This window comes from Sus scrofa, chromosome 18 (genome assembly GCF_054392235.1).
Source record: "Sus scrofa isolate SSC_HxYL_T2T_F1_AM1 chromosome 18, Sscrofa_HxYL_maternal_Yorkshire_Landrace_v2.0, whole genome shotgun sequence".
Taxonomy (NCBI): Eukaryota; Metazoa; Chordata; class Mammalia; order Artiodactyla; family Suidae; genus Sus; species Sus scrofa.
The window spans coordinates 10,882,561-10,897,855 of NC_139400.1; the positions used below are offsets into that span (position 1 = coordinate 10,882,561).

At 50.3% G+C, this 15,295-nt stretch overlaps 1 protein-coding gene across 14 annotated transcripts in view; it reads right to left on the reverse strand.

Moving 5' to 3' along the window:
• RNF32 (ring finger protein 32) overlaps nt 1–15,295 on the reverse strand; it is a 28,290-nt gene that overhangs the window by 3,377 nt on the left and 9,618 nt on the right. For 5 of the 14 annotated variants that reach the window (XM_085005055.1, XM_005673083.4, XM_005673084.4 and 2 more), the window contains exons 6-8: nt 15,072–15,104; nt 14,435–14,559; nt 14,205–14,313 (exon numbers count right to left, since the gene is read on the reverse strand). In XM_085005055.1, coding sequence (XP_084861181.1) covers nt 14,205–14,313; nt 14,435–14,559; nt 15,072–15,104 — 267 coding nt within the window. Of the gene's footprint in view, nt 1–8,521; nt 10,138–10,428; nt 14,314–14,434; nt 14,560–15,071; nt 15,105–15,295 lie in introns of those variants that run through there. The other 9 variants (XR_002340274.2, XR_002340273.2, XR_014833420.1 and 6 more) reach the window with 3 other exon arrangements.

Genomic DNA, 15,295 nt, shown 5'->3' on the forward strand with positions numbered 1-15,295 from the left:
TCCGGTCACCGATACGTAAAGCCATGGCTGGTCATTTACAAGTACATCCCGGCCAAACAATAAAAACTCCACCAACCCAAGCACCCAGTGAACTCTGCCTGCCCAGGAGGCCGCTCTCAGATCCATCTTGATGTCAGCAATTGCTCACTAATGTGTGGACTCACAGCCGCCCTCAAAAGCGACGTGAAAAGCCTGGAATTTACAGCATATCAATGCATCAGTTGATAAGCTTTTACTGGTTTCATATCCTCCCAGTCTTGCTGCTTGGAGCCACTTCAAGTTAGCAACAGAATGTTTGCCATCTCTATGTGATAAAGGAAGTCAGAGGCCTGAACAAACTCGAAGACCATTATGCTGTTTGCTGAGATGTAAAGGGAAAAAGTCAGCGAAGTCTCCTGGGGAGGGTGTGGGAGCAAGGCCTCCAAAGGCAGCCGCGGCCTCGGACAAGTCCCTCCCTCCCTTTTTAAACAATGGTCAGGACTTTTAGCGTGGGTGGAGATAATATAATGCATTTGAAAAGTTTTAATTGCGGCAATAAAAGGCCATGCCTCAATTATATGACATATGCTAGCAGAATTTCTAGATAAGGATCAAAGGCATTCAAGGGCCAACCACTGCATTCTGGGCGACACTCGGGGCTTTCTGTACACACCGGTGACAGGTGTGAGCAGAGCAGCTCTGGTGACCTCTCCAGGCGGCTTTGATCTGCGCTCACAGGCTCGTCCTCGAGGAGCGGGGAGGGCTCCGGGCCTGCTGTGTCATCCGACAGCGCCGCCGCCCTGCGCCACCAAGGCACGGCCGGCTCCCTCCTGCTGCTCTGACCCGCCATCGCGGGGGACAGCACTCAGCATGCGGCCCGTTCGGCTTTCACCACGGGACTGCAGTCTGTTTAAAAGAACCAGCAGTGCTGCTCCGGCTCAGTCTTGTTAGGAATGTGCTCGTGCGATTTCAAAGCAAAGGCAGCTCCGCGAAGAGAACTCGCAGGGCGCGGAAGCATCACTGATGTAGAAGGATGACCTCTACCTACCCGGTTAGTAAGTTAACACCCACGAGATGCAGGACAACGGAGGGAAGACAAGACTTCGTTATCCCCCCGCAAGAGAGGAGGGAAGAGCAAGGCCACGGTTCTTTCACAAGTCAGCCGGCTCCACTGCTGAAAAGAGAACAGCCTGAGCTAATCTAAGGAGAGTATTAGAAGCGTGTCCTTCTCGGCGAGACCTTGAACCGTTAAAGGAAGCAAGCACGTTCTCATTCGTTGTGCCCCAAACAGCACATTATCATCCCCCTTTGCCTTTGCTTTCTCTTGATGAGACTTCTTTTTCCCTAAGGTAACGAAACCCGTGGTTCCCAAGTACGGCAGAGATGTTTTCACCCACCTGCCTGCAAAGGGAAAAGTGGTTTCAAAGGAATGGAATTTTTTATCCTCTAGGGAGCGGTCAGGTGCTTCCTACTTTCCTGGTGTTAACAACCCGTCTTTTGTGAGACGGTTCTGATGGTGTACGATGTTGGTTTAAACTCTCACTTGGCAAAGTAGAAAGGTTTTGAAGGTGGGCGACGACTTTGGTTGGAGCCCCAGATGCCTCCGACGGAAGCCTGGCGACCCCTGGGAGAGGGCATCGCAGTGGCTGCTGGGACAGACGAAGGAGGCGCTGCTGCAGCTTCTTGATTTCACTGATGCACGGAGGCCGGGGACACAGCACGTACCGCCCCCCCCCCCCCCGCCCGCCGCCCGCCGCCTTTGCTGTGATTGCGATTTCGATTTTTTAGATGAAATGTAAAATGACTTTGCATGCCTTTAAGTCTCGCCAGTGGTCAGAATGGAGAGAGCGCTTTGAAAACATGCCTGTGGCCGTGCACGCCGTCTCCAGAGAAAAGAACTGTCATCACAGCTGACACTGTGGCCACTGCACGTTTCGCTTCGTGAGATTTCCAGTTTCTAAAATCCAAACAGTGGACCCCAACAGTTCCGTGATCTAACGTTCTGAGCACCTTTAGGTTGTCGGGAGGTGACGGGATGAAGACACAGGTGCCAAAGGGCAGAGCTGAAAGGCAGGCCGTGCAGGAAACGCGGCGTTCCTGGAAGGTCCCTGTCACGGAGCTAGGCTCCCGCCCCAAGAGCCCCGACAAACGCACGCTTTGGAATTGATCTTTTATGGCTCTATGACTAGGAAGCCTAGAGGCCCTGACGCTTCTGAAGCTGGACTTCAGGACCTGTGTTTAATTCTGAAAAACTGGAAAGACGAATATGATGAGAGTCCGAGCCCAAGCGTTATATTTTTATTTCAAATATCCTGATTTCTAGATTTTAAAGCCGCATTTTCCTGACAGGCTTAAATTAAAGTATTTGGGTAGGCGATTAAAGGAAACTTAACTGGTTCCAACTTTTTGTAAAAACTGAAACACATGAGTTCGTTTCTCGGAGAAAATAAAGTTCTGTTGTTCTCATTAGAAAAATGCTATTTAATTATTTTTATAAAATGGAGCAGGCTATTAAACTAAGATAAAGGACTTTTAGAGAGGCCTCTCTGGGCGGCTTCTGTCTTTCCTAACTCAGGGTGTTGTGGTTGCATGTCTGACGTTTGCTGCTGGGCCATATTCTAGGATCAAACTGTAAGTTACTGAAAGCACAAGAACGCCGCCAAAATCCCTGAACATTAATAGCTGTTGAAGCCAGTGTTCCACTGTTACCAAAGATTCAAATACGGCTGGTCGTCTCGCCGGGCCGTCGAGGCCAGCGTGTTCCCAGTGTTTGTCTGCAGAGCAGCCCCAGCGTGGGGGCTGCCCCCCCCCACCCCCGCTGCAGGGTTGGGGGCAGGGGCAGGGGCACAGGTGCACCCCGGGCCTCAGAGCATCGGGGCCCGGCGCCCAGCACCTCGGCTGTGTCGTATTCTATCCATTTTATTTATTCCCTTAAAAGTATTTAAATAATCCACGTGGAGCTGTTCTGAGGATACGGTATGAGGTGGCTCTGGGTCTTTCCTTCACATGAATGCCGAAATTTCCCAGGCCACTGATTTCCTTGCTTCATCTTCTTCTCTACTGATCTGCAGACTTAGAACCTTCTATACTGAGACTGGTGACTTCTTTCTTAACTGTTTCATCAAGGGTTCGTCTGTTATCTCACAGGCACCTTCGTTACCAAATTTTTATATATATTTTGATATTGAACGAGAATGTTCTATCATTAATTTTTCTTAAAAAACAAAACAAAACACTATTAGGTCTTCATACTCCTCTAGACAAACGTCAGAAGTAACCTGTAGAATTCCAAATGCACGGCTGGTCCGACTCCTCCGGGAGTTCGAAATTAAATTCGTATGATATGGGGGAAAGGGACATTTTCCCCCACATCCGAAATAAAAGGCCAATCGTTTTACTCAAGCCTTTTACTTCACTAGGAAGGTTTCAGTGAGGAGTCTTTTTTCCAGCTGGGTTGGTACAACTGACACAGGGCGGATCTAAGTTTACGGTGCGCAGGTGGTGACCTGACGGAGACGATGGCCGCATGAGGGTTAGTTGCCCCGCGTGGGCGCGTGGGCTCGCATCCCGACCGCTTCCCTTCCCGGGGGAGACCATTCACTATCTGCTCTCTTGGCCCCATTCGGGGGCGTAGCACAGCCCCCGGTCCTCACGTGAGCTCGCCTCCTATGGGAAGCCTGTGCCCTCCAGCCAGCCGCTCCCCACTCTCCCATCCGTCTCCCCAAGCCCTGGCCACTGCCACTCGGCTCTATTTCCGGGGGGGTTGACTTTGTAATGTTTTTAATTTTAAGTTTTTTGGCTGCGTCCACAGTATGTAGAAGTTCCCAGGCCAGGGCTCAAACCTGAGCCCCAGCGGCGACGATGCTGACCTTTAACCTACAGAGCCACCAGGGAACTCCCAGTTTGACTTTGACTTTTTTTATTTTTTTATTTTATTTTATTTTATTTTTTGCTATTTCTTGGGCCGCTCCCGCGGCATATGGAGGTTCCCAGGCTAGGGGTTGAATCGGAGCTGTAGCCACTGGCCTACGCCAGAACCACAGCAAGGCGGGATCCGAGCCTCGTCTGCAACCTACACCACAGCTCACGACAACACCAGATCGTTAACCCACTGAGCAAGGCCAGGGATTGAACCTGCAACCTCATGGTTCCTAGTTGGATTCGTTAACCACTGCGCCACGACGGGAACTCCGACTTTGACTTTTTTTAGATTTTACACTTAAGTGAAATCATACCACATCCGGCCTTCTCTGTCCGTTTCACTTCGCATAACGTCCTCAAAGTTCATGCATGCGGTTGCAGATGCTAAGATTTCTCTCTCATGAGCTCCATCGTACGTGTAACACATCTTCTTCATCTGCGAAGGTGACAGACAGCGAGGTTGTTTCCATGTCCTGGCTATGGGCGTAATGCTGCCCTGAGCATCGGCGTGCAGACATCCCTTGTATCTGCTTTTCTTTGGGGGGGGGGTGTGCTTGACTGGTTTTTGTTTTTCTTTTTTATGCCCGCACCTGTGGCATACGCAAGTTCCCAGGCTAGGGGCAGAGTCAGAGTTGCAGCTGCCGGTCTGTGCCACAGCTCACAGCAACGCCAGATCCTTAACCCACTGAGCGAGGCCAGGGCTTGAACCTGTGTCCTTGTGGCCACTAGTAGGATTCTTAACCTGCTGAGCCCCGATGGGACCTCCTCTTCCGGCTGTTGTGTTCTTTCCGCCTCACTTGCTGTCTTCCTTAGTGAACTGATGAGTCTCCACAGTGGTGTATGCTCTCATTCCCTCTCTTTAGCTCAGTGGCTCTGTGGTTCCAAGGCTTACATAAACCATCATATAGATGCAAGTCTATTTTACACCGATAACTTTGCATACGGAAACTCTCCCCTTGCAGTCCCCCCCTTAGGTCTTTGATGTCACAGCTTACATCTTTTTTCCTTTTTGCCATTTCTTGGGCTGCTCCTGTGGCATATTGGAGGTTCCCAGGCTAGGGGTCTAATCGGAGCTGTAGCCGCCGGCCTACGGCAGAGCCACAGCAATACGGGATCTGAGCTGCAGCTCACGGCAACGCCGGATCCTTGACCCACTGAGCGAGGCCAGGGATCGAACCCTCAACCTCATGGTTCCTAGTCGGATTCGTTAACCGCTGCACCACAACAGGAACTCCAGCTTACATATTTTTATAATGTATATTCATTAACAAATTGCTGTAGCTACAGTTACTTGTTTTTATTTTTTGCTTTTTTAGGGCTGCACCCATGGCATATGGAGGTTCTCAGGCTAGGGGTCAGATCGGAGCTGTAGTGGCCGGTCTACACCACAGCCACAGCAACACCAGATCGGAGCCACGTCTGCGACCTACCCCACAGCTCACGGCAACGCCGGATCCTTAACCCACTGAGCGATGCCAGGGATTGAACCTGTGGCTTCATGGATGCTAGTCAGATTCGTTTCCGCTGAGCCACGATGGGAACTCAAGTTGTATTTAAAGCTTTTGTCCTTCAATGTTCATGAGAGAGTTAAGTGATTAACACACTGTTATATTACAATACTGGAGTACTCTGCATTTGATTGTGTACCTTTTTTCACAAGCGCGTTGTGTATATGTCTTCATGTTGTTAATTAGCATCCTTTTGCTTCAGCCTTAAGAACTTCAGCATTTCCTGTAGGCAGGTCTAGTGATGAGCTCCCTTAGCTTGTGTTTGTCTGGGAAAGTCTTTCTCTCTCCTTCGTTCCTGAAGGACGTCTTTGCTAGACAGAGAACTCTTGGTTGGTAGTTTTTTCCTTTTATCACTTTGAATTTACCATCTTCTGGCTTGTGCGGTTTCTGCTGAGAAATCCACTAATACAGCCTATGGGTGTTTTCTTGATACGTAAGTTACAAGCTTATTTTCTCTTGCTGCCTTTAAGATCTCTCTTAGTCTTTGATTTTTGACAGTTTTATTATGTGTCTTGGAGAAGACCTCTTTAAACTGAGTTTGTTTGGTGACCTATGAGCTTCATAAACTTGAATATCTGAATCTCTCCTGGATCTGGAAAGGTCTGAGCCATTATTTCTTTAGATGCGTTTTCTGCTTCCTCCTCCCTCTCCTCTCCTGGGACTCTAATAATTTACAGGGTGTTTCTTTTGATGTATCCCAAAGATCACATACGCTTTGGTCACTCTTTTTTCTCTTTTTACCGAATAATTTCAAAGCTTTGGTCTTTTAATTCACAGATTCTTTCTTCTGTTTGATCCATTCAGATGTTAATGTTTCTATTGAATTTTTCATTTCATTCGTCGTATTTTTCAGCTCCAGGATCTATTTGGTTCACTTCTGTCTCTGTTAAACTTATTTTGTTCATGTATTGTTGTCCTGATTGTGCTGAATGGTCTGTGTTTTCTGTAGCTCACTGAGCTTTCTCAAAACATGTTTTGACTTTTTTTCAGGTAAATCACAGATCTCCATGTCTTTGGGGTCAGGTATTGGTATTGTCACATTTCCTTGGTTTTCAGGTTCCTCAATGTCTGCGTTGCTGTCTCTGCGTTTGAGGAAGCAGTCACATCCTCTGGTCTTTACTGACTTCAGCAGAGAGACCCCTTCTACCAGCCTCACTAGGGATCCTGAGGCTTCCCAGACCTCCCATGGACACACCTGCTCCATGCTCCTTGCTCCACCCGTGGCAGAATTCCAAGGGTGCTTTCTCTCAATCCTGCAACGCTCTAGACTGGGTGCCAACAGCCTCCTTTGCTCTCCCCGGCAGTGGTACCTCCTTGACCTGCAGAGCTGGACTGGCTTTCTGCACATGCTCACTAGCTGTCTGCCAAGGCGTGCACTACTATCAGGAGTGCACCAGGAAACTGGCTGCACAGTGTGGGTGAGGCATGTGGAGGGCTGGGAGGCGTCCCCAGTGGCTCCTGAGTGGACTTCCTAATGGCCTCAACACTCAGTAGGCCCCACATCCCTTTCCCGCCCTCTCAGAGCCTCTTCCTGCTTTCCCGGTCTCTTCCTTACCCAGCCTGCAGCTCACCATTCAGCGCTGTGGATGGGGTGAGAAAGATGAGCCCTCTGGCAATGTCCCACCTGGCTGGGGAAGCCAGGTGCTCACTCACACGCCCTCTTTTCCTTTGTCAGAGAAATCACTTGGCCCTGAGCTGTGCTTCCGGGGGGGCTGGGGGTGGTGATGTGGGCAAAGCTAGGCTGTTCCTTTCCCTCTCCAGTGTGACCAAACGTGTACTTTTTTTTTTTTTTTCCCCAACAGGGTCCTGGAACGTTTTCTCTGGAAACGTGTATTTCCACAAGGGCTTTCTTGTTGGTGGGTGATTGTCTAAGGCAGGGCTCTTCTGAGTCACCAGGCTGCGGCCGAGAGGAGCAAGTTCAAGGGCCTCTTCAGGGTCCATAGCTGGGACCAAGGTGTGTGTGCCAGTCACCTGCTTCATGGTGGGTGACATGCCGCCCGGGTCCCCTTGTGTTTGGTGATGGAGCCCACAGCTCCCAGAAAGGCACCCTGCCCATGGATGGATGCAGCTCTGCTGTTGCTGGTGAGGGACACGAGGGAGGGACATCTCATTGGGCCGTGTTGCCAGCATCACCCCAAGCTCTTCCTATTTAGTTTTTGTCCGTTTCTTACAAGTTTGTTTTGAGGTATTAACTACTACGAAAAGGATCCTTTTCCATTGCTTTTATATCTCATTATTGTTGCTGTTCAGGAAATAATTATTATTGCATATTTATCTGGAACACCTAGTAGTTTAGTTCTAATAATTTTTCAAATGATTTTAAGTCCATGTGTATAGATAATAAATACGGATTATATAATACACACACGTTGTTTTCTTGTATTATGGCATTGGCAACGACTGGCCAAAGTGTGATGATAGTTGGTAACCTATTTTGCATCTTTAGGGTTTCACTGACTAAAATCATGGGTTTTTTGGAGTTCCCACTGTGGTGCAGCAGGTTAAGAATCCGACTGCAGTGGCTTGGGTTGCTGCAGAGGTGTGGGTTTGACCCCAGACACAGTATGGTGGGTTAAGGGATCTGGTGTTGCCACAGCTGTGGTGTAGGTTGCAACTGTGGCTTGGATTGAGTCCCTGGCCTGGGAACTTCTTTTTTTTTTTAGTTTTTTTAAAATTATTATTTTTTGCTATTTCTTTGGGCCGCTCCCTCGGCATATGGAGGTTCCCAGGCTAGGGGTCGAATCGGAGCTGTAGCCACCAGCCTACGCCAGAGCCACAGCAACGTGGGATCCGAGCCGCGTCTGCAACCTACACCACAGCTCACGGCAACGCCGGACCCTTAACCCACTGAGCGAGGCCAGGGATCGAACCCTCAACCTCATTGGTTCCTAGCCGGATTCGTTAACCACTGAGCCACAATGGGAACTCCCCTATTTTCTCTTTTTATGGAAAATAATTTCAATTGTATTTTCAGGTTTAATAGCACGAGGTTACACACAGTCTCTTTATGGTTTTAAAATGATGTCCGCACATGTGATTACGCCTCCTGTTCTGCATGTCTACACCCGGCTTCACCGAATTTGTCTCAACCCTGGTGAGACGCTACTTTGGCGTTGTTACTTTTTTTTTTTTTTTTTTTAACTCTGATGAGCCATTTATCTCATTGTTTTTCTTTCCTCAAATACCAGCTATTCGCTTTACCTACCAGTTTTCCTTTTATCCTAAAAAATTACTTTTTAGTTTTATACTTTCTACTTCCTACACTTAAAAGACTTGAATTGGTTAGTTTATTGTTTTTCATCTTTCTTGTTCCATAGTAACTGTTTTGTAAGTACAGCTTTAGCCACGCACCCCGGACGGGCAGTGTTCTCATGGCCATGACCACCAGAAGAGAGGGTACGTTAGATTCTGAATTCCCAAACACACTTTAAGATTCATTTATCTTACTGCTATTTTGTTTTATTTCTTTTTTTGCACACTTTCCTCATTTTTGAGCATGCCTTTGCATAGCACACTTTTGTTTTATTTGGTTCAAATGTGTCTTCCGTGAGCAGATATTGGCAGATTTTTTTCAGTGTAATTCAAGAACCTGTTTAATACAGAAGCCATCTCAGTCTTGTTTGTTGTAATTATTATCCTATCATTGTACCTTTTCTACGCATTAACCTTTCTTGTTGGCTTTTCCTGACTTGCTGGAAATCTCTTTCCATCACCACCTACGTACCTACTTTGGCCTCTGTAATTGCTGTCAAGTAGTCCCTGTCTGCACGTTCCCTTGGTGGACTCGCGGGTTGTTTATGGTTCTTTCTGTTTTCTAATCATTGCTATAGTTAACATCCTTGTGATGCTAGCCTAGAAAACAGTTATGAGCATATGTGGGTACATTTCTGGAGGAGGGGCCGATGGGAACGGTCAGCCAGCAGACGGCACATTCTTAGCTCTACCACCGGCTTATAAGAATGTCTCTCTCTCCTCCTCAGCATCAGCTCTAGGTAACTATCATCAAAATGTTCCATTCCTGCCAATCTAATAGGTGAAGCAGGTTCTTATCTTTGCTTCATTTTAGTTTTTCAAATTATGATTAAGGTTGAACATCTTTCTATGCAGTAATTATACATCTGTAGTCCTGTAAACTGCTTGTCACATATTAAGGAAAATTGCTTCCAGTCCTTTGAACTGCAAGAACGCCTTCCTGATTTGTCATTGGTCTTGGAATTTCCCCCCATACATGGGTTTTGAGGGTTTATGTAGTTACCCATCAGGTCCTTTATGGTTTGTGTGTGTGTTTATGGTTTTATAAATCCCACCAGAGAGGACCTTCCCACTTCCCGTTCCCAAGTTTTTTTATGATGCTCTTTTCTCAAACTATTGGTGCAGTTTTTGTTTGTTTGTTTGTTTGTTTTGTCTTTTTAGGGCCGCATCCACGGCATATGGAGGGTCCCAGGCCAGAAGTCCAATTGGAGCTGTAGCTGCCATCCTATGCCACAGCCACAGCAACATGGGTTCCGAGCTGCATCTGCCACCTACTCCACCACTCAGGGCAACACTGGATCCTTAACCCACTGAGTGAGGCCAGGGATCGAACCTGTGTCCTCATGGATGCTGGTCGGATTCGTTTCCACTGCGCCACGATGGGCACTCCCTTTCCTTCTCGTTTCTGACCCCAGCCCGTACACCCCAGTTCTGCACTGACATTGTCAGGGTCACTCCATTACATTTCACTGCATTTCTCCTCCTCTTCTTTTTTTTTTTTTGTCTTTTGTTGTTGTTGTTGTTGTTGTTGCTATTTCTTGGGCCGCTCCCGCGGCATATGGAGGTTCCCAGGCTAGGGGTCGAATCAGAGCTGTAGCCACCGGCCTACGCCAGAGCCACAGCAACGTGGGATCCGAGCCGCGTCTGCAACCTACACCACAGGTCACGGCAACACCGGATCGTTAACCCACTGAGCAAGGGCAGGGACCGAACCCGCAACCTCATGGTTCCTAGTCGGATTCGTTAACCACTGCGCCATGACGGGAACTCCTCTCCTCCTCTTCTGATGTACATGTGTGTGAGCTTGTGACTCCTAGAACCAGGACACTGGGCCTGCCGGTGACAGTGCAGTTAACACACCGATGCGTAACTCACCCAGTCGTAGCCCCCGAATCTCAACTACAGCATTTTGTTTTAGTTTTGATCCAGGATCCAATCAGGGGCCTCTCCTGACATCTCAGTGTTGTCTCTCTCAGACATCTTTATTCCAGCTAGAATATTCCCCTTTTTTTCCTTAGGACACGTCATGGTTGAAGTCAGCTGTTTTGCAGAATAGCCCTCATTTTGGGTTTGCCTGAGTACATGTGTTCGGGTGAGTGGGTTCGTGTGAAGCACTGCCGGCAGCAAAGTGCAAAGTTGCTGTTGTGTCCCAGTGCACCCTGGGAGTGCGGTCACTGCCCACGTACTGGTGAGAGTGGTCACTGGGCCGAGACGATGCCGGCCAGGCTCTTCTCGTGTCGAGGCTTCTCCTTCTCTTTGTAACTCATGACTGTCTGTGGGTTCTTTGAGACTGTGTGAAAACCCAGTTCGCCAACGGTCTTTCGCCACTAGTTCCGGGTCATCGTCTGACCTAGGTTTGCAAACTACCATTTGTGTGCCTCCTCATAGTCTGGACAGATGTAGATGACCCCGGGTCCGATGAAATGAGAAACCTAGTTCGACTCTATCAGACACCCTGGCGTGTTAAAATCGTACATCACCAATTCCCGGAGCAGGCCTTAGCTCAGCAAGGCAGCTCCGTCAAGATGGAATCCAACTGCACGGGTCACTCAGCAGATGGTAAGAGGTGGTCGGTACCCTGGGGGATGGCATGTGGGCCCTGCCCAGATGGGCGGTTCAGCATAAAGCCGAGACCCGTACAGGCGTCGGGAGCAAAGACAGAAGCACATGCCTTCTGTCCATGTGACGTAAATGCAGGCTTCGTTTAAAATGAGGTTTGGGTTTACAGATGTCAAATATTTATGGCCAAATGGGCCAGGTGAGCTACAGTGAAGTGTGAAACAACTGTGGAGAAGATGCAGGAAACTAGCTGAGAGCGCTGCGGATTCCAGACTTAATTAATGAATACACAGGCAATTATAAGATGCCTATTTGTGCAATAAAGTCTAACGTCACTACATTAAAATACTTCTGGGGAAGACGATTTGAGATACAGCATGTATGTCAGTCCGTGGAATCTCACGCCTGCCTTATGGGAAAGCACAGTGGGGCCCATTTTCAGGTTATTTTAAGATGACGCATGAAGATGCTGAGAAAAACGATATACGCATGAGGTCAAATGACCACGGAGTCTGTCATCAAGATTATATATGAGGAAACCCTGAATGATTTTGGAGTTGAAAGACAACACATACTGTAGGTCAGAAATTACTAAGAGTAAATGCAGAATAGCCAAAGCTGTCCTGAGAAAGAAAAATGAAGCTGGAGGAATCAGGCTCCCGGACTTCAGACTATACTACAAAGCAACAGTCATCAACACCGTATGGTACTGATGCAAAGACAGAAATAGAGAGCAGCGGATCAGGAGAGAAAGCCCATGATGAAACCCACGCACCTACAGCCAACTCATATATGACAGAGGAGGCAAGAATATTCAATGGAGGAAGGACAGTCTGTTCAGTAAGTGGTGCTGGGCAGCCTGGACAGCCCCATGGAAAAGAATGAAATGAGAACACTTCCTAACCCCATACACAAGACATTACTAAGAGTAACGCAGAGAAGAGGCCTGACCGTCAGACCAAGTACACAGAAAAGCATGGACAGATCATCAAGAAAATGAAAAGCCACTGTGGGAGACAGTCCTGGCTCAGAGGAAGCTACGACCTGCACGGCACGGTTGCTGACGAAAGATGCCAGGCGCTCCTAGGGCACGGGCCTGGCCCCCTCCAGGCTCACCACAGGGAATGCGGGCACGGACTCGCTTTGGGGGGGGAGGTGAGGGACTCTGGGATGTTGAGACCCATGAGGAAGGGCTTTCCTGAGGCGAGAGGGGAAAGGCTCACCATCCAAGAAGTGGAGGTGGCACCTGTGCTTTCTATCCAGTCAGCAAGCACGAGCTTTAGCTGATCTGCTGTTGCTTCTAAAAAATGGGGGCGTTTGAAAAAGCCTAGGCAGTGTTGACAGCAGGAGGTTGTCACGGGGCCCTGCCACAGACACGGCCCGTCCCAGGCCTGGAGGGGTTGTGGACGACCTGGCGAAAACCATGTAGACCTGCAGACCCTCTGTCCACAGCCTCTGCCTCCCGCCACCCTTGCAGAGGGTGGCGCCAGCTGCTGCGGGAACCCCCCAGCCCAGCCCGGGGGCCAGCACTGCGGGCATCGCCTGCCAGCGCCCAGACTGCCCTGGCCCTCAAAGCACATCTGACCCACCGCTTCAACCGCAGTGTCACCTAGACAACAGGGTTTCAAGGCCATGCCTGAGGGCAGATCACCACAGCTCACAGCAACGCTGGATCCCTGACCCACTGAGCCAGGCCAGGGTTTGAACCCACATTCTCATGGATACTAGTCAGGTTCTGAGCCACAGTGGGAACTCCCTCAAGGATCCTTTCTTGACTGAATTGGAGGCAGTGACATCACAAAGCCACAATTCTGATTTTCTTGTGCGTATTGAAAGTGACTGCCCCACTGCCTGGGACAGCCCCCTCAGCGACCAGGAAGGGTGTTACGGTCAAGCATCAGTCCACTCCCTTCTAGGATCCCTGCGGTTCTCAGCGGGGATGGAAGAGGGGCGAGGGTGCCAGCCGTGCGGCGGTGCACAGAGCCGGGGGCGCACCGTGGCCTGGGGTTCGCCGGACGGGATGCGAGCACAGGCGTGAGGGGCTACAGGCAGCGTCCCGCCCCGAGGACCAGGCGCGGGCGCGTCCCACGCCCAGGGAGCGGTGCGGGGAGAAGGGCCTGGGCCAGAGCGGAGTAACTTTCTACCACTCACTGCTCTGCGGCCTAAGGCACAAGCACGTTTAGAAAAGATCTAAGAATAATTGATAATAACAACAGGACCGTGCGATGGGGTCAGCTTAGTGATTGGGGGAAACACATCGGCCCCCAATTCCCCCGCACATCTGCGGCAGGCAAAGCGCTGGCCGCCGGGGACTGGCACTGACAGGAGGCACGTGCACGTGAGCCCCCGTGTGCTAGGCCCCCATCAGCACCAGGCGGCACATCGCAGCCGGGACCCTGGGCCCGGAGCAGCCAGAGCAGAGGGCAGAGCTGGGGGGGCAGCTGGCGCGGCTGGCCCGGCCCCCGGTGGCCCGTGCTGTGTGTGCCAGGCCCGTGCGGTGTGTGCCAGGCCCAAGAACCAAAGATAAAAATGGTTAAAAGAAAGGGCGGAAAGTGAAGTTAGTTACTCCTGAGAACTCGCCTTGGGGTGACCTCAGGACTCCGTAAAACCGTTGCGCTGGGGCCTTTTTCTGCCTCTTTTTGAATTCCCTTCCGTTTTTCAGGGGATGTGAAAAGCTTAAGCTTGTCTCCATCCTCTTTCCTGAAAGCACGGGTTTCTGGAAACACTTGTCCTATAAACGCAGGTTGCTCTCAAGTGTGCCTCACTCCAGCTGTATGAATTCTGAGATTTCACTGGAGAACAAGAGCTGCAAGTCTTCACCAGCCGGGTTAGAAAGCCCGTCGAAGGCAGCAGTGGCTCCAGCATCTTGCAAAGAGTCTGCAAGCGGAGCTGGCCTCGGGGTCTCGCGGCCGGTGGGGCCCTGGTGACCCCCCCCGCCCCGAGTCACCAGCAGAGACGCCTGGAGCGTGAAGGGTCTGCGCCTACCTTTTCCTCAAAGAACTTCCTCCTCAACTTGGCGTCGGTGGGCGGCACCCTCCTCCTCAGGTCCCGGTACCACGTCCTGACCACGTGTCCTCTCCAGGAGGCCTGGATCCTGGAACACAGAGGCCGGTCAGCCCCCACCGGGCCAGCCCCGGGGCCGGCGGCCGAGGAGGCCCGCGAGGGTCTGTCTGCAGCGGGGCCTCAGCCCCTGGGACGGGCCCTGGGCCTCTCACCTGGTCGCACACTGGGTTCTGAAGAGTCGGGCCCCGTCATGAATCACCCGGGTTTGATACTGGTTCTTTCGACAGAGGGGACAGGTTTTTTTATTTGTGAACTTTTCGAAAGCTTGAAGGCATGCCTGAAGAAAAACATTTCCCTTAAAGTGGGCCGAGGCCTTACTGATAAACCACATTTTTGCTCGCGTGTCATTACGGCGTTCTTTTCTCTCATAATTATGAGACTTGGTCCAATTTCGATTATGACAGCAAGCAGTTTCAGCAGATGCGGACACCTTCCTCATGAAGCTTGTTCTGGGTCTCTTACGAGAACACACATGCAGATACATCGAAAACTGCTCGAAACGGCTCGGGTGAAGGTGCGTGGTCCCTGCACACAGGCTCCCAGGCAGTCACCTGGGAGGGAGCCGCCCCCCACTGGAGAGTCACGCCTAACACCACCCTCCGGGGCAAACGTCTGTGGCTCTGTGGTCACATAAAAGCCACAAATTTCACCACAGGGTCGTATTTTCGCCGTGAATGGTGATTTTGGCTAAAGGAAGTGGCCTCTCTGGGAGATGAAGAGGAGGCCCTGCCCCCTGAGCTACAAGGCTGCCCTGTGCACCTGACTCGGGGGGGGGGGGGCACCACTCACCCTGTGGAACACGTGGGAGCAAGACAGCAGCACCTGCTCGGAAGACAAAAGGATGTTTGAAGTTTAAATTGGCTTAAAAGAGAAGCAGCATCAATGCATTAATTAAAAGAGAAGTTGTGACTCCTGGAAAGGTAAGCTGGGCTGTTTCTTTGAAAAGTTTAGAAGGCAGATTAACCCCCTGGATATTTACAACATTTAGGGTTGAAGTTTCGCACAGCGCAGGT